The sequence below is a fragment of the Anabrus simplex genome, chromosome 2, assembly GCF_040414725.1.
Source record: "Anabrus simplex isolate iqAnaSimp1 chromosome 2, ASM4041472v1, whole genome shotgun sequence".
NCBI classification, from domain to species: Eukaryota; Metazoa; Arthropoda; class Insecta; order Orthoptera; family Tettigoniidae; genus Anabrus; species Anabrus simplex.
This window is the reverse complement of record NC_090266.1, coordinates 411,020,354-411,040,671: the sequence shown is the minus strand read 5'-3', so window position 1 is coordinate 411,040,671 and position 20,318 is coordinate 411,020,354. Positions and strand designations below refer to the sequence as shown.

General features: G+C 34.6%; 1 protein-coding gene across 1 annotated transcript in view; it reads left to right on the top strand.

Moving 5' to 3' along the window:
- Positions 1 to 578: 578 nt before the first annotated feature.
- The window catches only part of LOC136863564 (CLIP domain-containing serine protease B4), a 426,945-nt gene continuing 407,205 nt past the window's right edge, over positions 579 to 20,318 (top strand). Inside the window, exon 1 of the mRNA XM_067139944.2 lies at positions 579 to 684. Coding sequence (XP_066996045.2) covers positions 579 to 684 — 106 coding nt within the window. The remainder of the gene's footprint in view (positions 685 to 20,318) is intronic.

Here is a 20,318-nt window from a genome sequence, read left to right as displayed (position 1 = left end):
TTTAGTTTACTTCGGATAAGTTAACATTCTCCACATGTGGGAGCTGAAGTATTTTTGTACACATACGGGTCATGTGTTAGTATTTATGCTGTCTAAAACATACTTAATCGAACCTAAACTAACTATTCCGCTGACCAATATTTATATTTTACCAATGATTAGTTCATAATCATTTGTGTTGCTAACGGTACGCGTGCCACAAATTATCTGCAAGAAACTGGTGAGATACTGAATTATTTTTCGAAAATGATTCACTTTCATCTTACCCCATTGCTCTGCATATTATCAGAAAATGAAAACATAACAAATTTATAATACTTATTGTTTTGGTTAATCAATTAAATCTATCAATTGAATTACCCTAAAGTGTGCAGTGATAGTGTCACATTTTATTTCTAAATTAGTAATCCAAATTTTGCTTTGAATATTGGTCAGAGTATTCGAGGGTATTCAAACAACTAAGTGGAATAGATCTTGTAATATCAGTCATGTACTGCGAAAATTATTTTAAGAATCCTCTGTCATGAATCACAATTACATATGGGAGATTAATTCTCAGATCAGTTACAGCAAGTTGCATGTGTTGCAGGAGAGGGAAGAAGCAGACCATCAAGATGTTACGCTTCGCATGGTTCTTACTTGTATGTATAGTTATGAATGCTAGTGGTGAAGACAAATTCCGAGGTGAGTAATCAAGTGCAGATTCCTTAATACGTTTTATGTTATGAGTGCCTCTTTTTCACATTCCGAGAGTACTTTTCCAGAACCATAGCATCATATAGAGTATGCTGCGGGAAGACTGTTTCAGTTGCTTAAGTGCTCCTTCGCCGAATTAATCCAAAACATTTTACAATAATATTATTTATTTTACGTCACACCAACTGCTTTTATGGTTTTCGGAGACGCCGAGATGCCATAATTTCGTTCCGCAGGAGTTTTTTAAGTGCAGGTAAATTTACCCAGCCTGACGTACTTGAGCACGTTGAAATACTATTGGCTTGAGCCGTGACTGAACCCGCCAACTTGAGCTCAGCGCCCTACCACGTGAGTTTCTCATTCCGGAAAACATTTATATAAATACGGGTAAAATGTTTAGATTCGGAATACATATATTCAATACTAGCAATTACCCGCGGCTTCGCCCGCGTGGATTTCGTAATGTCATCAAAGTAATCGTTCCTCGGCATTGTATTAAGACAATATCTGAATTATCCTAAAGTGTAAAAAAATTACCGAAAAATTGAGTTTCATTCTCAGAGGCTTGCAGACTGAACGCTGAAAGGCATAACAGTCTATAACGATAATGTACGTCTGTATGTATATTACCCCAGAAATTCTTTGTAAACCATGTTTGTGGGATCACCTTTTGAGGCTAAGGCGACCATGCGACATAGAACTATACATGCGAGAAACAGTCTTCTCTCAAGTCGGAAAAATAAATACATGTCTCTTTTTTTAAAAGCAGATTCCAAATACCTATTCCCATATCTGTAACATCTTCAGTTTTTGAGATATACTGTACATAAATATCCCTATAAAAATAATTCATCCCTTGATCAGTCCTTCCCCACCCTCACCTCCGTATAAGTGTATTTTTCGAAAACAAAAATACGTGTTCCTTTATTTTTAAAGGAGTTTCCAAATACCAATTTTCACGTCTGTAACATCTTCAGTTTCTAAGATATAAGTATCCTCATAAAAATAGTTCAACTATTTTTCACTTCTTTTCACCCCCTGTTAAGTGCCTTCTCCGAAAACAGAAAGGTACGGGTTCCTGTATTTTTAAAAGACTTTCCAAATACCAAGTTTTTTGTCTCTAACGTTAAGTTTTTGACATATAATGTAGGTATACCTGTACTCATTTTAAAAATTCAACCGCTTTTCCAATTTCTTTCAGCCCCTTAACTGGATTTTCCGAAAACAACAAAATACGTGTTTCATAATTTTTAAAGGACATTCCAAATACCAGTTTTCATGTCTGTACGTCTGTAACACCTACAGTTTTTGAGATAAATGCATGCTCATAAAAATAATTCAACTTCTTCTTCACTTCTTTCCACCCCTCTCCCGCCTTAAGTGGACTTTCCAAAAAGAAAACAAATAGGGTTTCTTTATTATGAAAGGAAATTCAAAATACCAACTTTCACGTCTGTAACATCTTCAGTTTTTAAGATAAAGTATCCTCCTAAACATATTTCAAATCCTTATTTACTTATATTCAACCCCACATCCCTTACGTAGATTTTCTGAACAAAAAATGCGTGTTTCTTTATTTTTAAAGGAGACTCCAAATACTAATTTTCACGTCTGTAACATCTTCAGTTTTTGAGATATAAGTATACTCACAAAAGTAATTCAACTCCTTTTTCACCCCCCCCCCAACCCTTCCTACCCATTCAGCTGATTTCCCCCTTCCCCAAAGTGCGTGATTCTTTATTTTTAGAGGAGATTCCAAATACCAATTTTCACGTCTTTAACATCTTTAGTTTTTGAGATATAAGTATCCTCATGAAAAGAATACAACTCCTTTTTCGCCCATTAAGTTGGTTTCACGCCGCCCAAAAAATGCGTGTTTCTTTATTTTTCAAGGAGATTCCAAATATCAATTTCCAAGTAACCTTCAGTTTTGAGACATAAGTTTCTACGAAAAAGGAATTCATTTTTTTAACTTCCTTTCACACTCCCCACTTAAGTGAATTTTCCAAAAATAAACAGTACCCATTTCTTTGAAAGAGCTTCCAAATACGAAGAGCACGACTGTAACTTCTTCAGTTTACTAGATATATGTATCCTCGTAAAAGGAAATCATCTCCGTTTTCTCCCCTCCCCCTACCAAGTAGATTCCCCTTACCGAAAAATGCGTGTTTCTTTATTTTTAGAGGAGATTCCATATGCCAGTTTTCACGTTTGTAACATCTTTAGATTTTTGGTATATATATTAAATACAAATCATTCAAGGAATATTTGAATTCTTTCACACACCCCGCCCCCGTAAGGGTTTTTCAGAATAAAAAGTAATACGTGTTTACTTATTCTTAAAGAAGATTCCAAATACCAATTTTCAGGCCTGCAACATGTTAAGTTTTTTAGATATACTGCAGATACACTCATTTTAAAAATTCACCCACTTCTTCTGTTCCCCTTAAGTGGATTTTCAGAAAAAATATTTATGTTCCTTTACTTTTACAGGAAATTCCAATGACCAGTTTTCAAATTTGTAATATGTTACCTGTCTGAGATAAATTTGCAGATAAAGTCTTTTTAAAAATTCACCCCGCTTGTCACACCTGCTCACCCGCTATTCATAGGATTATCCTTAAATACAAAATTACGTGTTCCTTTATTTTCAAAGGAGATTCCAAATTCCAATTTTCATGTCTGTAACATCTTCAGTTTTCGCGATATAAGTCTCCTCACAAAAGGAGTTCAACAACTTTTTCCCCATTTTCACCCCCTTAATGGGATTTTCCGAAAACCAAAAAGTACGTGTTTCTGTAAACTTTTAAGTTTTTGAGATACAGATATCCTCATTTTAAAAAGTCACCCCCTTTTCACCCCCCATTAATTGGATTTGCCAAAAACCATTAAATTGGTGTTTCTTTATTTCAAAAGAGACACCAAATACGAATTTTCAGGTCTGTACTGTCTTCAGTTTCTGAGATATAAGTATCCTCATAAAAGGCATTTAACCTTTTTCACCCTTTTTCACCCCTCCTATTGAGATTTTCCGAAAACAATAAATACATGCTTCTTTGTTTTTAAAGGAGATTCTAAATACCTTTCTTTACATCTGTAAACTTTTAAAGTTTTGAGATATAGAAACACTCATTTTAAAAATTCAACCCCGTTTTCAGCCCCTTAGCGATGGAATATCCAAAAATCCTCCCTTTGGGACCATATCCCTAAAATTTCATTCGTTTGTGTCCAATAGTTTTGGTTCGGCGATGATGAATCAGTCAGTCAGTCAGTCAGTCAGTCAGGACTGTTATTTTATATATATAATAGCAAGATACCCATGCTTCGCTAAGGTAATTTATTGAAATTTATAATTGAAAGCTTAACGTTTTCTATATAATCCGCCGAAATTCACGATCTGCCTCGTTTTCTGAGAGATTCCGCCAAAATTAGCGTTCTGACTCGTTTTCTGAGAGGTTACGGGAAAGTTCCTCCCATTTTCAAACTTTCTTTCCAGCAATCGATTTCGTACATCCCGGGCTAGGTCCACGTATTAAATAATAATAATGTTATTAGCTTTACGTCCCACTAACTACTTTTTCAGCTTTCGGAAGCGCCGAGGTGCCTGAATTTCGTCCCGCAGGAGTTCTTTTACGTGCCAGTAAATCTACCGACACAGGGCTGACGTATTTCAGCACCTCCAAATACCACAGGATTGAGTCAGGATCGAACCTGCTAAGTTAGGGACAGAAGGCCAGCGCCTCAACCGTCTGAGCTACTCAGCCCGGCAAGTTCCACGTATTCTACTCGGTCAGTTGGGTCCCTAAATCTTTGCAATCCTTTCCTATAAACATTTCTAATATGGATCAAATCCTGCATTCCTAGTCATTACCCAGCAGGACCCGTTTCCAGCCCGGTCCGCACATTTCGACGATGGTCCAGGCTATAATAATAATAATAATAATAATAATAATAATAATAATAATAATAATAATAATAATAATATGGGGTGAAATATTATTATTATTATTACTACTATTATTATTATTATTATTATTATTATTATTATTATTATTATTATTATTATTATTATTATTATTCTGGGCTTCACAGCAAGATGCAAGACCGCTACTTGGCGGTAAATTTCATCTCTGCCATTGTCATTGCTGACTATGTGACCAGCACCATTCTCGCGCGTAGGCAAGTGAACGGGATTTCTGGGGATACGAATGATATACTTCCGTGCATTATTGACCTTATTATACAGGTGAACACTTGCACGGTCAATTTCATTCCTATCTTTTATTTCAAAATTGTTTCAATTTTTTTTTTATATGCCAGGAGAATCTACTGTAATCTAACTTTAGGTTCTAGAAAGGAAAAGATGGCTCTTGAAAACGAACCCAGGAAAGATTAAAAATGATCGGTTTATGATCAGAAAATAAGTACATTATGAACAGTAAAATCAATATTGGTTTTAACTCTTTTTTTACCCCACCGCCGTAAAGTTGATTTACCCCCGCCGCCCAAAAACGAAGGCGTTTATCTTTATGTATAAAGGAGATTCCAAATACCAGTGTTCACGTCCGTTAGCTTCGGTTTTGAGATATAAGTATCCTCATAAAAGAATTAACTTTTTTCACTTCCCTTCACCCCCCCCCCCCACGGGTTAACTGATTTTTCCGACAAAAATACTTGTTTATTTAATAGTAAAGGAACTTCTAAATATATCACGACTCTAACATCCTCAGTTTTTGGGATGTGTGTCCTCATAAAATGAATTCAACTCCTTTTCACCCTCACCCCGAAGTTGTTTTGCCCCCAAAACGCGTTTTTCTTTGCTTATAAAGAATGCCAATTTTCACGCCAGTAACTACTCTTAATTTTTATTAGATGTAAGTATCCTCGTACAATTAATTCAATTAATTTTTCAATTCATTCACCTCCCCCCTTTCATTGGATTTTACGAGAGTAAGTGTTCCTTTAATTTTAAAGCAGATTCCAAAAAAAATTTTCACGTCTGCAAAATCTTTCGTTTTTGAGATAATAGTTTCTTCATACAAATAATTCAACTAATTTTTCAATTTTAACCCCCCCTTAAGTGGATTTCCGAAAAAAGTATGTATTTCTTTATTTTTAAAGGAGATTCCAAATACCAAATTACACGTCTGGAACATCTTCAGTTGTTGAGATGTTAGTATCTTAATTAAAATAATTCAACCCCATTTACAGTCAATTTTACACCCACCCCCAACCCAAGTGTTTTTCCGGAAAATATACATCTTTCCTTTTTCTAATAGAGATAAAAATACAATTTTTTATTAATGAAACATGTTAAGTTTTTGAGATATACTGTAGAAATGCTCATTTTAAAATATCACCCCCTTTTTTAGTTTCCCTAAAGTGGAGTTTGCAAAAACAAATCACCTATGTTTTTTTTTACTTTTACAGGAGATTCCAAATATCAATTTTTACGTCTGTAACATTTTATGTTTTATGATATACTGTAGGTATAGTCTTTCTAAGAATTCACCCCAAATTGTCACTCCTGTTTAACCCCCTTTAATTGGATTTTCCAAAAACAAAAAAATACGTATTTATATATTTTTAAAGGAGATTCCAATTACCAATTTTAATATCTGTAATATCTTCAGTTTCTGTGATATAATTAACCTCATTAGAGGCATTCAACACATTTTTCACCCCTTTTCACCCCCCTGTTGGGATTTTCAAAAACAAAAAATACGTGTTTCTTTATTTTTAAAGAAGATTCTAAATAGCAAATTTTTACATCTGTAAACTTTTAAAGTTTTGAGATATAGATACACTCGTTTTAAAAATTCATCCCCCTTTTCACACCCCGTTCATTGGGTTTTCCAAAGACCAAAAATATGTGTTTCTTTATTTTTGAAGGAGTTCCTGAGTACCAATTTTTAGGTCTGTAATATCTTCAGTTTCTGAGATATAAGTATCCTAATTAATGGCATTCAACCTTTTTTCACCCTTTTTCACCCTTCCTAGTGGAATTTTCCGAAAACAGAAAAAATATGTGTTTCTTTATTTTAAAAGAAGATTCTAAATTCCAATTTTTACATGTGTAAACTTTTGAAGTTTTGAGATATAGATACACTCATTTTAAAATTTCACCCCCTTAGCGAGGGAATATCCAAAAATCCTCTCTTAGTGAGAACCTACATTGTAATATAAATGTATCCTCAAAATTTCATTTCCTCATGTCCAGTAGTTTTGGCTCGGCGATGATGAATCAGTCAGTCAGTCAGTCAGGACATGTTCTTTTATATAATTACTAGCAAGACACCCGTGCTTCGCTACGGTATTATACTGAAATTTATAATTGAATGCTTATTGTTTTATATATAATCCGCCGAAATTCGCGATCTGACTCGTTCTCTGAGAGAATCCGCCAAATTCTCGATCTGACTCGTTTTCTAACAGATTACGGCAAGTTTCCTCCCATCCTTCAATCTTTTTTTTCAGCAATCGATTTCGTACTTCCCGGGCTAGGTCCAGGTATTCCACCCGGCTAGTTGGGTCCCTAAATCTTTGCCATCCTTTCCTATAAGCATTTTTATATATATCAAATCCATCAGCAGATCCGGGGTGGTGTCGTCTTGGGTGCCTTGGCGGTACTGAACCCGCGGTCGGACTGCATTCTTAGTCATTACCCGTCCAGGACCCGTTTCCAGCGCGGTCCGCACATTTGACGACGGTCCAGAACATTATTATTATTATTATTATTATTATTATTATTATTATTATTATTATTATTATTATTATTATTATTATTATTATTATTATTATTATTATTATTATTATTATTATGTTCTGGAACCCACAGCAAGATGCAAGACCGCTACTTGGCGGTAAATTGCATGTGCTGCCAATGTCATTGTTGAGAATATGACCAGCACCATTATCGCGCGTAGGCAAGTGTGCGGGATTTCTGGCGATACGAATGACACACTTCCGTGCATTATTGACCTTATTATAGAGGTGAACAATAGGACGCTCAATCTCATTCCTATCGTTTATTTCAAATGTGTTTAAATTTTTATTTATATGCCAGTAGAATCTACTGTAATCTAAGAACGTTCTCCGAAGGAAAAGATGGCTCTTGAAAGTGCACCCCGGAAACATTAATAATGATCGGTTTATGATCAGAATAAGTACATCGAAAATCTACAGGCTGTTTCCAGTCATTCCACAGGGTCAGGAAAGGAATGAATAAAGCCCCCTCTAGCGGCGACAACAGGAATTGTGCTGGCTGCCGAAACCTGTCGCACTCCTCTGGGGCAATGATTAATGAATGACAAATGAAATGAAATGATATTGGACAGTGTTGCTGGAATGGAGGGTGACAGGAAAAACCTGTCCCGCCTCCGTTTTGTCCAGTAGGAATGTCACATGTAGAGACCAGGATTTCAACCACGGAACCCAGCTGTGAGAGGCCGGCGCGATGCCGCCTGAGCAACGGAGGCTCCTTATAAATATATTATGAACAGTAAAATCAATTGGTCTCACCTCCGTTTACACCCCACCGCCGTTAAGTTTATTTCCCCTCCCCCCCCCCCCAAAAAATATAAGAAGGCGTGTTTCTTTATGTTTAAAGGAGATTCCAAACACCAATGTTCAGGTGTATTGCCTTTAGTTTTGAGACAAAAATAATTCAATTTTTCACTTTCACCCTCTTCCCCCCCCCCCAAGTGAATTTTCCGGCAAAAAATACTTGTTTCTTTAATAGAAAAGGATCGTCTAAATACCAATTATCACGACTCTAACTTCTTCAGTTTTTGATTTATGTGTCCTCATGGAAGGAATTGAATTCCATTTCACTCCCGCCCCCCAAGATGATTCCCCCCCTAAACGGGTTTTTCATTGTTTTTAAAGGAGAATCCATTTCACTCCCGCCCCCCAAGATGATTCCCCCCTAAACGGGTTTTTCATTGTTTTTAAAGGAGAACCAAATACCAATTTTCACGTCTGTAGGCTCTAACAACTGAAGTTTTTATTAGATGTTAGTATTCTCATACAATTAAGTCAATTAATTTTAAATTCTTTCACCTCCCCCCCCCCGCGCATTCATTGGATTTTCCGACAATAGGTGTTTCTTTACTTTTAAAGCAGATTCCAAATATCAAAAATCACGTCTGTAACAACTTAATTTTTGAGATAACAGTTAGCCTAATTAAAATAATTCAACACCATTTTCAGTCCCTTTTACCCCCCTCTCCGCCCAAGTGGTATTTCCGAAAATTAAAAATACACGTTTCTTTATTTTTAACAGAGATAAAAATACCATTTTTCACTTCTATAACATGTTAAGTTTTTGAGATATACTGTATAAAAATTAACCCCGCCTTGTCATCCCCCATTAATTGGATTTTCCCATTGCAAAAACAAATTTCTTTATTTTGGAAGGAGAACCCAAATACCAATTTTCAGGTTTGTAATATCTTCATTTTCTGAGATTTAAGTATCCTCATTAAAGGCATTCAACCCTTGTTTCACCCCTCCTATTGGGATTTTCCGAAAAAAAGAATTAGTGTTATTTTCTTTTTAAAGCAGATTCTAAATACCAATTTTTATATCTGTAAACTTTTAAAGTTTTAAGATATAGACACACTCATTTTAAAAATTCACCCCCCTTTTCACCCCCCATTATTTGGATTTTCCAAGAACGAAAAAAAACGTGTTTCCTTATATTTAAAGTGGATCCCCATTACCAATTTTCAGGTCTGAAATATCTTCAGGTTCTGAAATATAAGTAGCCTCATTAAAGGCATTCAACCCATTTTTCACCCTCTTCCACCCTTCCTATCGGGATTTTCCGAAAACAAAATAATACGTGTTTCTTTATTTTTAAAGGAGATTCTAAATACCCTATTTTACATCTACAAACTTTAAAAGTTTTGAGATATAGATACACTCATTTTAAAAATTCATCCCCCTTTCACCCCCCATTAATTGGATTTTCCTAAAACAAAAAATACGTGTTTCCTTATTTTTGAAGGAGATCCCAAACACTAAAATTCACGTCTGTAATATCTTCAGTTTCTGAGATACAAGTATCCTCATTAAAGGCATTCAACAAATTTTTCACCCCTTTTCAGCCCTCCTATTGAGATTTTTGGAAAACAAAAAATACGTGATTTTTTATTTTTAATGAAGATTCTAAATACCAATTTTTACATCTGTAAACTTTAAAAGTTTTGAGATATAGATACACTAATTTTAAAAATTCACCCCCCTTTCTACCCTCCCATTAATTGGATTTTCCAAAAACAAAAAAATACGTGTTTCTTTATTTTTAAGAGAAATCAAAAATACCAATTTTCAGGTCTGTAATATCTTCACTTTCTGAGATATACGTACCGGTATCCTGATTAAAGGCATTCAACCACTTTTTCACCCTTTTTCACCCCTCCTATTGGGATTTTCCGAAAACAAAAAAATACGTGTGTCCTTATTTTTAGAGAAGATTCTAAATACCAATTTTTACATCTGTAAACTTTAAAAGTTTTGAGATATAGATACACTAATTTTAAAAATTCACCCCCCTTTCTACCCTCCCATTAATTGGATTTTCCAAAAACAAAAAAATACGTGTTTCTTTATTTTTAAGAGAAATCAAAAATACCAATTTTCAGGTCTGTAATATCTTCACTTTCTGAGATATACGTACCGGTATCCTGATTAAAGGCATTCAACCACTTTTTCACCCTTTTTCACCCCTCCTATTGGGATTTTCCGAAAACAAAAAAATACGTGTGTCCTTATTTTTAGAGAAGATTCTAAATACCAATTTTTACATCTGTAAACTTTTAAAGTTTTGAGATATAGATACACTCATTTTACTATTTCACCCCCCTTTTTCACCCCCTTAGCGACGGAATATCCAAAAATCCTCTCTTAGCGAGCACCTACGTCTTAATATAAATGTATCCCCAAAGTTTCATTTCTTTATGTCCAGTAGTTTTGGCTCGGCGATGATGAATCAGTCAGTCAGTCAGTCAGGACAAGCTATCTATATATATAAAACTAGCAAGATACCCGTGCTTCGCTACGGTATTATACTGAAATTTATAATTGAATGGATATCGATTTATATATAATCCGTCAAAATTCGAGATCTGACTCGTTTTCTGAGAGATTACGGCAAGTTCCCTCCCATTTTTCAATCTTTCTTTCCAGCAATCGATTTCGTACTTCCCGGGCTAGGACCATGTATTCCACCCGGTCAGTTCGGTCCCTAAATGTTTGCCATCTTTTCCTATAAGCATTTTTAATATGGATCAAATTCTTGAGGAGATTCGGCGTGGTGTCTTCTTGGGTGCCTTGGCAGTACTGAACCCGCGGCCGGACTGCATTTGTAGTCATTACCCTTCCAGACCCGTTTCCAGCGCGGTCCGCACATTTGACGACGGTCCAGATTATTATTATTATTATTATTATTATTATTATTATTATTATTATTATTATTATTATTATTATTATTAATATTATTATTATCATTATAGATGTTCTGGACCCCACAGCAAGATGCAAGACCGCTAATTGGCGGTAAATTCCATCTGCTGCCATTTTCATTTTTGACATTGTGACCAGCACCATTGTCGCGCGGAATTTCTGGCGATACGAATGACATACTTCCGTGCATTATTGACCTTATTATAGAGGTGAACAATTGGACAGTCAATCTCATTCCTATCGTTTATTTCAAATGTTTTTAATTTTTATTTATATGCCAGGAGAATCTACTGTAATCAAAGAACGTTCTCCGAAGGAAAAGATGGCTCTTGAAAATGAACCCAGGAAAGATTAAAAATGATCGGTTTATGCTCAGAATAAGTACATCGAAAATCCACAGCCTGTTTCCAGTCATTCGACAGGGTCAGGAATGGAATGAATAAACAGTAAAATCAATTGTCTAACCTCCTTTTACACCCCACCGTCGTTAGTTTAATTCCCCCCCCCCCCCGCAAAAAAGAAAAGAAGACGTGTTTCTTTATGTTTAAAAGAGATTCCAAACTCCAATGTTCACGTCTATAACCTTCCGTTTTGAGATATAAGTATCCCCATAAAAATAATTCACTTTTTTCACATCTTTCACACTCCCCCCCCCCCAACCAAACTCTTTTCTTTAATAGTAAAGTATCTTCTAAATACCAATTATCATGACTCTAACTTCTTCAGTTTTTGATTTATGTGTCCTCATGAAAGGAATTCAACTCCTTTTCACTCCCGCCCACAAGATTATTCCCCCCCAAAACGCGTTTTTCTTTGATTTTAAAGGAGATCCAAATACAAATTTTCACGCCTGTAACAAATATAATTTTTATTAGATGTAAGTATTCTCATACAATTAAGTCTATTAATTTTTCAATAATTTCACCCCCCCCCCCATTGGATTTTCGGAGATTACGTGTTTCTTTACTTTGTAAAGCAGATTCAAAATATCAAATTTCGCGTCTGTAACATCTTCATTTTTGAGATATCAGTAGCCTAATTAAAAGAAATCAACACAATCTTCAGTCAATTTTACCCCCCCCCCCCCGCGCAACTGGTATTTCCGAAAATTGAAAATACACGTTTCTTATTTTTAATAAGATAAAAAATACAATTTTTCACTTCTGTAACATGTTAACTTTTTTGAGATATACTGTAGAAATTCTCATTTTAAAATTTCACCACTTTTAGTTCCCCTTAAGTGGATTTTCCAAATACAAATCAGCTATGTTTCGTTACATTTACAGGAGATTCCAAATACACACTTTTTACGTCTGCAACATTTTACGTTTCTCAGATATTCTGTAGATATAGTTTTTCAAAAAATTCACCCCAATTTGTCACTTCTGTTCAACAGCCATTAATTGTATTTTCCAAAAGCAAAAAAAATACGTGTTTCTTTGTTTTCAAAGGAGATCCCATATACAAATTTTCAGTTCTGCAATATCTTCAGTTTCTGAGACATATGTATCCTCATTAAAGGCATTCAACCTATTATTCACCCTTTTAAACCCATCCTATTGGGATTTACAGAAGACAAAAAAATACGTTTTCCTTCATTTTTAAGGGAGATTCTAAATACCAATTTTCACATCTGTAAACTTTTAAAATTTTAAGATGTAGACACACTTATTTTAAAGATTCACCCCCCTTTTCACCCCCCCCCATTATTTGGATTTTCCAAAAACGAACAAATACCTGCTTCTTTAGTTTTAAAGTAGATCCCAAATACCAATTTTCAGGTCTGTAATATCTCCAGGTTCTGAAATATAAGTAGCCTCATTAAAGGCATTCAACCTTTTTTTCACCCTTTTCCACCCTTCCTATTGGGATTTTCCGAAAACAAAAAAATACATGTTTCTTTATTTTTAAAGGAGATTCTAAATACCAATTTTTACATCTATAAACTTTAAAAGTGTTGAGATATAGATACACTCATTTTAAAAATTCGCCCCCTTTTCACCCCCCCCATTAATTGGATTTTAAGAAACTAAAAAAATACGTGTTTTTTTATTTTTATAGGAGATCCCAAACATCAGTTTTCAGGTGTGTAACATCTTCAGGTTCTGAAATATAAGTAGCTACGTTAAAGGCATTCAACCCGTTTTTCACCCTTTTCCACCTTTCCTATTGGCATTTTCCGAAAACAAAAAAATATATGTTTCTTTACTTTTAAAGGAGATTCTAAATACTAATTTTTACATCTATAAGCTTTAACAGTTTTGAGATATAGATACACTCATTTTAAAATTTCACCCCCTTTTCAGCCCCACCATGAATTGTATTTTCCAAAAACAAAAAATGCGTGTTTCGTAATTTTTAAAGGAGATCCCAAACACCAATTTTCAGGTCTGTAATATCTTCCGTTTCTGAGATATAAGTATTCCTTTAAAGGCATTCAACCCCTTTTTCACCTCTTTTCACACCTCCTATTGGGATTTTCCGAAAACAAAGAAATACGTGCTTCTTTATTTTTAATGAAGATTCTAAATACCAATTTTTACATCTGTAAACTTTAAAAGTTTTGAGATATAGATGCACTCATTTCAAAAATTAACCCCCCTTTTCACCCTCCCATTATTTGGATTTTCCAAAAACAAAAAAGTACGTGCTTCTTAATTTTTAAAAGCGAACAAAAGTTCCAATTTTCAGGTCTGTAATGTCTGCGGTTTCTGAGATATAAGTACCGGTATCCTGATTAAAAGACATTCAACCACTTTTTCACCCTCTTTCACCCATCCTATTGGGATTTTCTGAAAATAAAAAGTACGGTTTTCCTTATTTTTAAAGAAGATTCTAAATACCAATTTTCACATCTGTAAACTTTTAAAGTTTTGAGATATGGATACACTCATTTTAAAATTTCACACCCCCTTTTCACCCCCTTAGCGACGGAATATCCAAAAATCCTCTCTTAGCGAGCACCTACGTCTTAATATAAATGTATCCCCAAAGTTTCATTTCTTTATGTCCAGTAGTTTTGGCTCGGCGATGATGAATCAGTCAGTCAGTCAGTCAGGACAAGCTATCTATATATATAAAATAACTTGTCCTGACTGACTGACCGACTGACTGACTGATTCATCATCGCCCAGCCAAAACTACTCGACATAATGAAATTAAATTGTAGGGATACATTCATATTAAGATATAGGTGCTCGCTAAGAGGGGATTTTTGTATATTCCATCGCTAATGGGGTGAAAAGGGGGTGAAATTTTAAAATGATTGTATCTATATCTTAAAACTTTGAAAGTTTACAGATGTAAAAATTGGTATTTAGAATCTTCAATAAAAATAAAGAAACACGTATTTTTTGTTTTCGGAAAACCCAATTAGGAGGGGTGAAAACGAGGGAAAAACGGGTTGATTGCCTTTCAAGAGGATAATAATATCTCACAAACTTAAAATATTACAGACCTGAAAATTGGTGTTTGCGATCTCCTTTAAAAATAAAGAAACACGTATATTTTTGTTTTTAAAAATCCAATTAATGGGGGGTGGAAAGGGGGTGAATTTTTAAAATGAGTGTATCTACATCTCAAACTTTTAAAGATTATAGATGTAAAAATTGGTATTTAGAATCTCCCTCAGAAATAAAGATACACGTACTTTTTTGTTTTCGGAAAATCCTGATACTGTAATAAGGGTGGAAAAGGGTGAAAAATGGGTTGAATGCCTTTAATGAGGCTACTTTTATTTCAGAACCTGAAGATATTACAGACCTGAAAATTGGTACTTGGGATCTCCTTTAAAAATAAAGTGACATGTATTTTTTTTCTTTTTTTGGAAAATCCAAATATGGGGGTGAAAAGGGGGGTGACTTTATAAAATGAGTGTAAACTTGAAACCTTTACATTGGATTTTTCGAGAATACGTGTTTCTTTATTTTAACGCAGAATCCAAATATCAAATTTCACGTCTGTAACATTTTCATTTTTGAGATATTAGTAGCTTAATTAAAATAATTCAACATTTTCAGTCACTTTACCGCCCCCCCCCCCCCCCTCCAGCCAACTGGTATTTCGGAAAACTAAAAATACACGTTTCTTGACTTTTAATAGAGATAAAATGTACCATTTTTCACTTCTGTAACATGTTAAGTTTTAAGATATACTGTAGAAATTCTCATTTTAAAATTTCACCCCGTTTTTAGTTCCCCTTAAATGGAGTTTCCAAAAACAAATCACCCATGTTTCTTTACATTTACAGGTGATTCCAAATACCGCTTTTTACGTCTGTAACATTTTACGTTTCTCAGGTTTTCTGTAGATATAGTCCTTCAAAAATTTCACCCCAATTTGTCACTCCTGTTTAACCGCCAGTAATTGAATTTTCTAAAAAAAGAAAAAAATACATGTTACTTTATTTTTAAAGGAGATCCCATGTACAAATGTTCAGTTCTGTAATATCTTCAGTTTCTGAGATATATGTATTCTCATTAATGGCATTCAATTCTTTATTCACACTTTTACACCCCTCCTATTGGGATTTTCCGAAAACAAAAAAATACATGTCTCTATTTTTAAAGGAAATTCCAAATACCAAATTTCACGTCTGTAACATCTTCAGCTGGTGAGATGTCAGTATCCTAATTAAAAGAATTCAACCCCATTTTCAGTCACGTTTACCCCTCCACCCAAGTGGTTTTTCAGAAAACAAAAAAATACATGTTTCCTTATTTTCAATAGAGATAAAAGTACTATTTTTCACTTCGGTAACATGTTACGTTTTTGAGATATACCGTAGAAATGCTCATTTTAAAATTTCACCCCTTAAGTGGAGTTTCCAAAAACAAATCACCTATGTTTCTTTACTTTTACAGGAGATTCCAAATACCAGTTTTTCCGTCTGTAACATTTTACGTTTCTGAGATATACTGTATAAATCTATATATATAAAATAGCTTGTCCTGACTGACTGACTGACTGACTGATTCATCATCGCCGAGCCAAAACTACTGGACATAATGAAATGAAATTTTGGGGATACATTCATATTAAGATGTAGGTGCTCGCTAAGAGAGGATTTTTGGATATTCCTTTGCTAAGGGGGTGAAAAGGGGGGGGTGACGTTTTAAAATGAGTGCACTTATATCTCAATACTTTGAAAGTTTACAAATGTAAAAATTGGTATTTAGAATCTTCATTAAAAATAAAGAAACACGTATTTTATGTTTTCGGAAAATCCCAATAGGAGGGGTGGAAAGGGGTGAAAAATGGTTGAACGCATTTAATGAGGATACCTATATCTCAGAAACTGAAGATATTACAGACCTGAAAATTGGTGTTTTGGATCTCCTTTTAAAATAAAGAAACACGTATTTTTTTGTTTTTGGAAAATCCAATTAATCGGGGGGTAAAAAGGGGGTGAATTTTTAAAATTAGTGTACCTATATCTCCAAACTTTGAAAGTTTACAGATGTAAAATTAGGTATTTAGAATCATCATTAAAAATAAAGAAACATATATTTTTTTGTTTTCAGAAAACCCCAATAGGACGGGTGAAAAAGGGTGTAAAAAGGGGTTGAATGCCTTTCATCAGGATACCGGTACTTATATCTCAGAAACAGTAGAAATTACAGACCTGAAAATTGGTACTTTTGATCTCTTTTAAAAATAAAGAAACACGTATTTTTTGTTTTAGGAAAATCCAATTAATGGGTGGGGGAAATGGGGGTGAATTTTTAAAATGAGTGTATCTATAAACCAAAACTTTAAAAGTATGCACATGTAAAAATTGATATTTAGAATCTCCTTTAAAAATAAAGGAACACGTATTTTTTGTTTTCTGTAAATCCGAATAGGAGGGGTGTAAAAGGGTGAATAATGGGTTGAATGCCTTCAATGAGGATACATATATCTCAGAAACTGAAGATATTACAGAACTGAAAATTTGTATATGGGATCTCCTTTAACTATAAAGAAACACGTATTTTTTGTTTTCGAAAATTCCAATTAATGGCGGTTAAACAGGAGTGACATATTGCGGTGAATTTTTTGAAAGACTATATCTACAGAATATCAGAGAAACGTAGAATGTTACAGACGTAAAAAGTGGTATTTGGAATCTTCTGTAAATGTAAAGAAACAGAGGTGATTTGTTTTTGGAAACTCCTCCTAAGGGGAACTAAAAAGTGGGTGAAATTTTAAATTGAGAATTTATACAGTATATCTCAAAAAACTGAACATGTTACACAAGTGAAAAATGGTTTTTTTTTATCTCTATTAAAAGTAAAGAAAAGTGCATTTTTAGTTTTCGGCAATACCACTTAGGTGGAAGGGGGGGTAAAAAGTGACTGAATTCTTTTAATTAGGCTCCAGTTATCTCAAAAATGAAGATGTTACAGACGTGAAATATGATATTTGGAAAATGCTTTAAAAGTAGACAAACACGTATTCTCGGAAAATCCAATGAAGGAGGGGGGGGGGGGGGATGTGAAAGAATTGAAAAAATTAATTGACTTAATTGTTCAAGAATACATACATCTAATAAAAATTAAAGTTGTTAGGGCCTACAGACGTGAAAATTGGTACTTTTGATCTCTTTTAAAAATAAAGAAACACGTATTTTTTGTTTTTGGAAAATCCAATTAATGGGTGGGGGAAATGGGGGTGAATTTTTAAAATGAGTGTATCTATAAACCAAAACTTTAAAAGTATGCACATGTAAAAATTGATATTAGAATCTCCTTAAAAATAAAGGAACACGTATTTTTTGTTTTCTGTAAATCCGAATAGGAGGAAAAACGTGTTTTGGTTGGCAAATCATCTTGGGCGCCGGGAGTGAAAAGGAGTTGAATTCCTTTCATGAGGACACATAAATCAAAAACTGAAGAAGTTACAGAGTCACAGTCGTGATGACTGGTATTTAGAAGATCCTTCACTATTAAAGGAACAAGTATTTTTTGCCGGGAAATTCACTTGGGGGGGGGGGGAAGTGTGAAAGTGGAAAAAAAGTGAATTATTTTAATCTCAAAACTGAAGGTAATAGACGTAAACAATGGTGTTTGGAATCTCCTTTAAACATAAAGAAACACGCCTTCTTTTAGTTTCTTTTTGGGGGGTAGGTAAATAAACTTTACGGCGGTGGGGTGTAAAAGGAGGTTAGACCAATTGATTTTACTGTTCATAATGTATTTATAAGGAGCCTCCGTTGCTCAGGCGGCAGCGCGCCGGCCTCTTACAGCTGGGTTCCGTGGTTCAAATCCCGGTCTCTCCATGTGACATTCGAGCTGGAAAAACCGGAGGCGGGACAGGTTTATCTCCGGATACTCCGGTTTTCCCTGTCATCATTCATTCCAGCAACACTGTCCAATATCATTTCATTTCATTTGTCATCCACTAATCATTGCCGCAGGGGAGTGCGACAGGTTTCGGCTGCCGGCACAATTCCTATTGTCGTCGCTAGATGGGGGCTTTATTCATTCCATTCCTGATCCTGTCGAATGACTGGAAACAGGCTGTAGATTTTCGATGTACTTATTCTGATCATAAACCGATCATTTTTAATCTTTCCTGGGTTCGTTTTCAAGAGCCATCTTTTCCTTCGGAGAACGTTCTTAGATTACAGTAGATTCTCCTGACATATAAAATAAAAATTTAAACACATTTGAAATAAAGGATAGGAATGAGATTGACCGTCCAATTTTTCGCCTCCATAATAAGGTCAATAATGCACGGAAGTATGTCATTCGTATGGCCAGAAATCCCGCACACTTGCCTACGCCCGACAATGGTGCTGGTCACATTCTCAACAATGACAATGCAGCAGATGTAATTTACCGGCAAGTAGCGGTCTTGCATCTTGCTGTGGGGTCCAGATCATCTATAATAATAATAATAATAATAATAATAATAATAATAATAATAATAATAATAATAATAATAATAATAATAATAATAATAATAATAATAATAATAATAATAATAATGTTAATGTTCTGGACCGTCGTCAAATGTGCGGACCGCGCTGGAAACGGGTCCTGGACGGGTAATGACTAAGAATGCAGTCCGGTCGCGGGTTCAGTACCGCCAAGGCACCCAAGGCGACACCACGCCTGATCTCCTGAAGGATTTGTTCCATATTAAAAATGCTTATAGGAAAAGATGGCAAAGATTTAGGGACCCAAGTGACCGGGTGGAATACCTGGACCTAGCCCGGGAAGGACGAAATCGATTGCTGGAAAGAAAGATTAAAAAATGGGAGGAAACTTGCCGTAATCTATTAGAAAACGAGTCAGATCGCGAATTTTGGCGGATTCCCTCAGAAAAAGAGTCAGATCGCGAATTTCGGCGGATTATGTATAAAACAATAAGCATTCAAATATAAATGTCAGTACAATACCGTAGCGAAGCACGGGTATCTTGCTAGTATATATATATATATATATATATATATATATATATATATACTTTCTAAAAATTCACCCCAATTTGTCACTCCTGTTTAACCCCATTAATAAGATTTTTCAAAAAAAAAAAATACGTGCTTCATTATTTGAAAAGGAGATCCCAAATACCAATTTTCAGGTCCTTAATAACTTAAGTTTCTGAGATATAAGTATCCTCATTAAAGGCATTCAACCACTTTTGCACCCTTTCCCACCCTTACTGTTGGGATTTTCCGAAAACAAAGAATACGTGTTTCTTTTTCTAAATGGAGATTCTAAGTACCAATTTTTACATCTATAAACTTTAAAAGTTTTGAGATATAGATACACTCATTTTAAAAATTCACCCCCTTTTCATCCCCCCCATTAATTGGATTTTCTGAAAACAAATACATGTTTCTTTATTTTTAAAAGAGATTCCAAATACCAATTTTCACGTCTGCAAAATCTTTCGTTTTTGAGATAATAGTTTCTTCATACAAATAATTCAATTAATTTTTCAATTCTAAAAACCCCCTTAAGTGGATTTCCGAAAACAAAAATTATGTATTTCTTAATTTTTAAAGCAGATTCCAAATACGAAATTACACGTCTGTAATATCTTCAGTATCTGAGATATAAGTATCCTCATTAAATGCATTCAACCCCCTTTTTCGCCCCTTTTCACCCCTCCTATTTGGATTTTCCGAAAACAAAAAAGACGTGTTTCTTTATTTTGAATGAAGA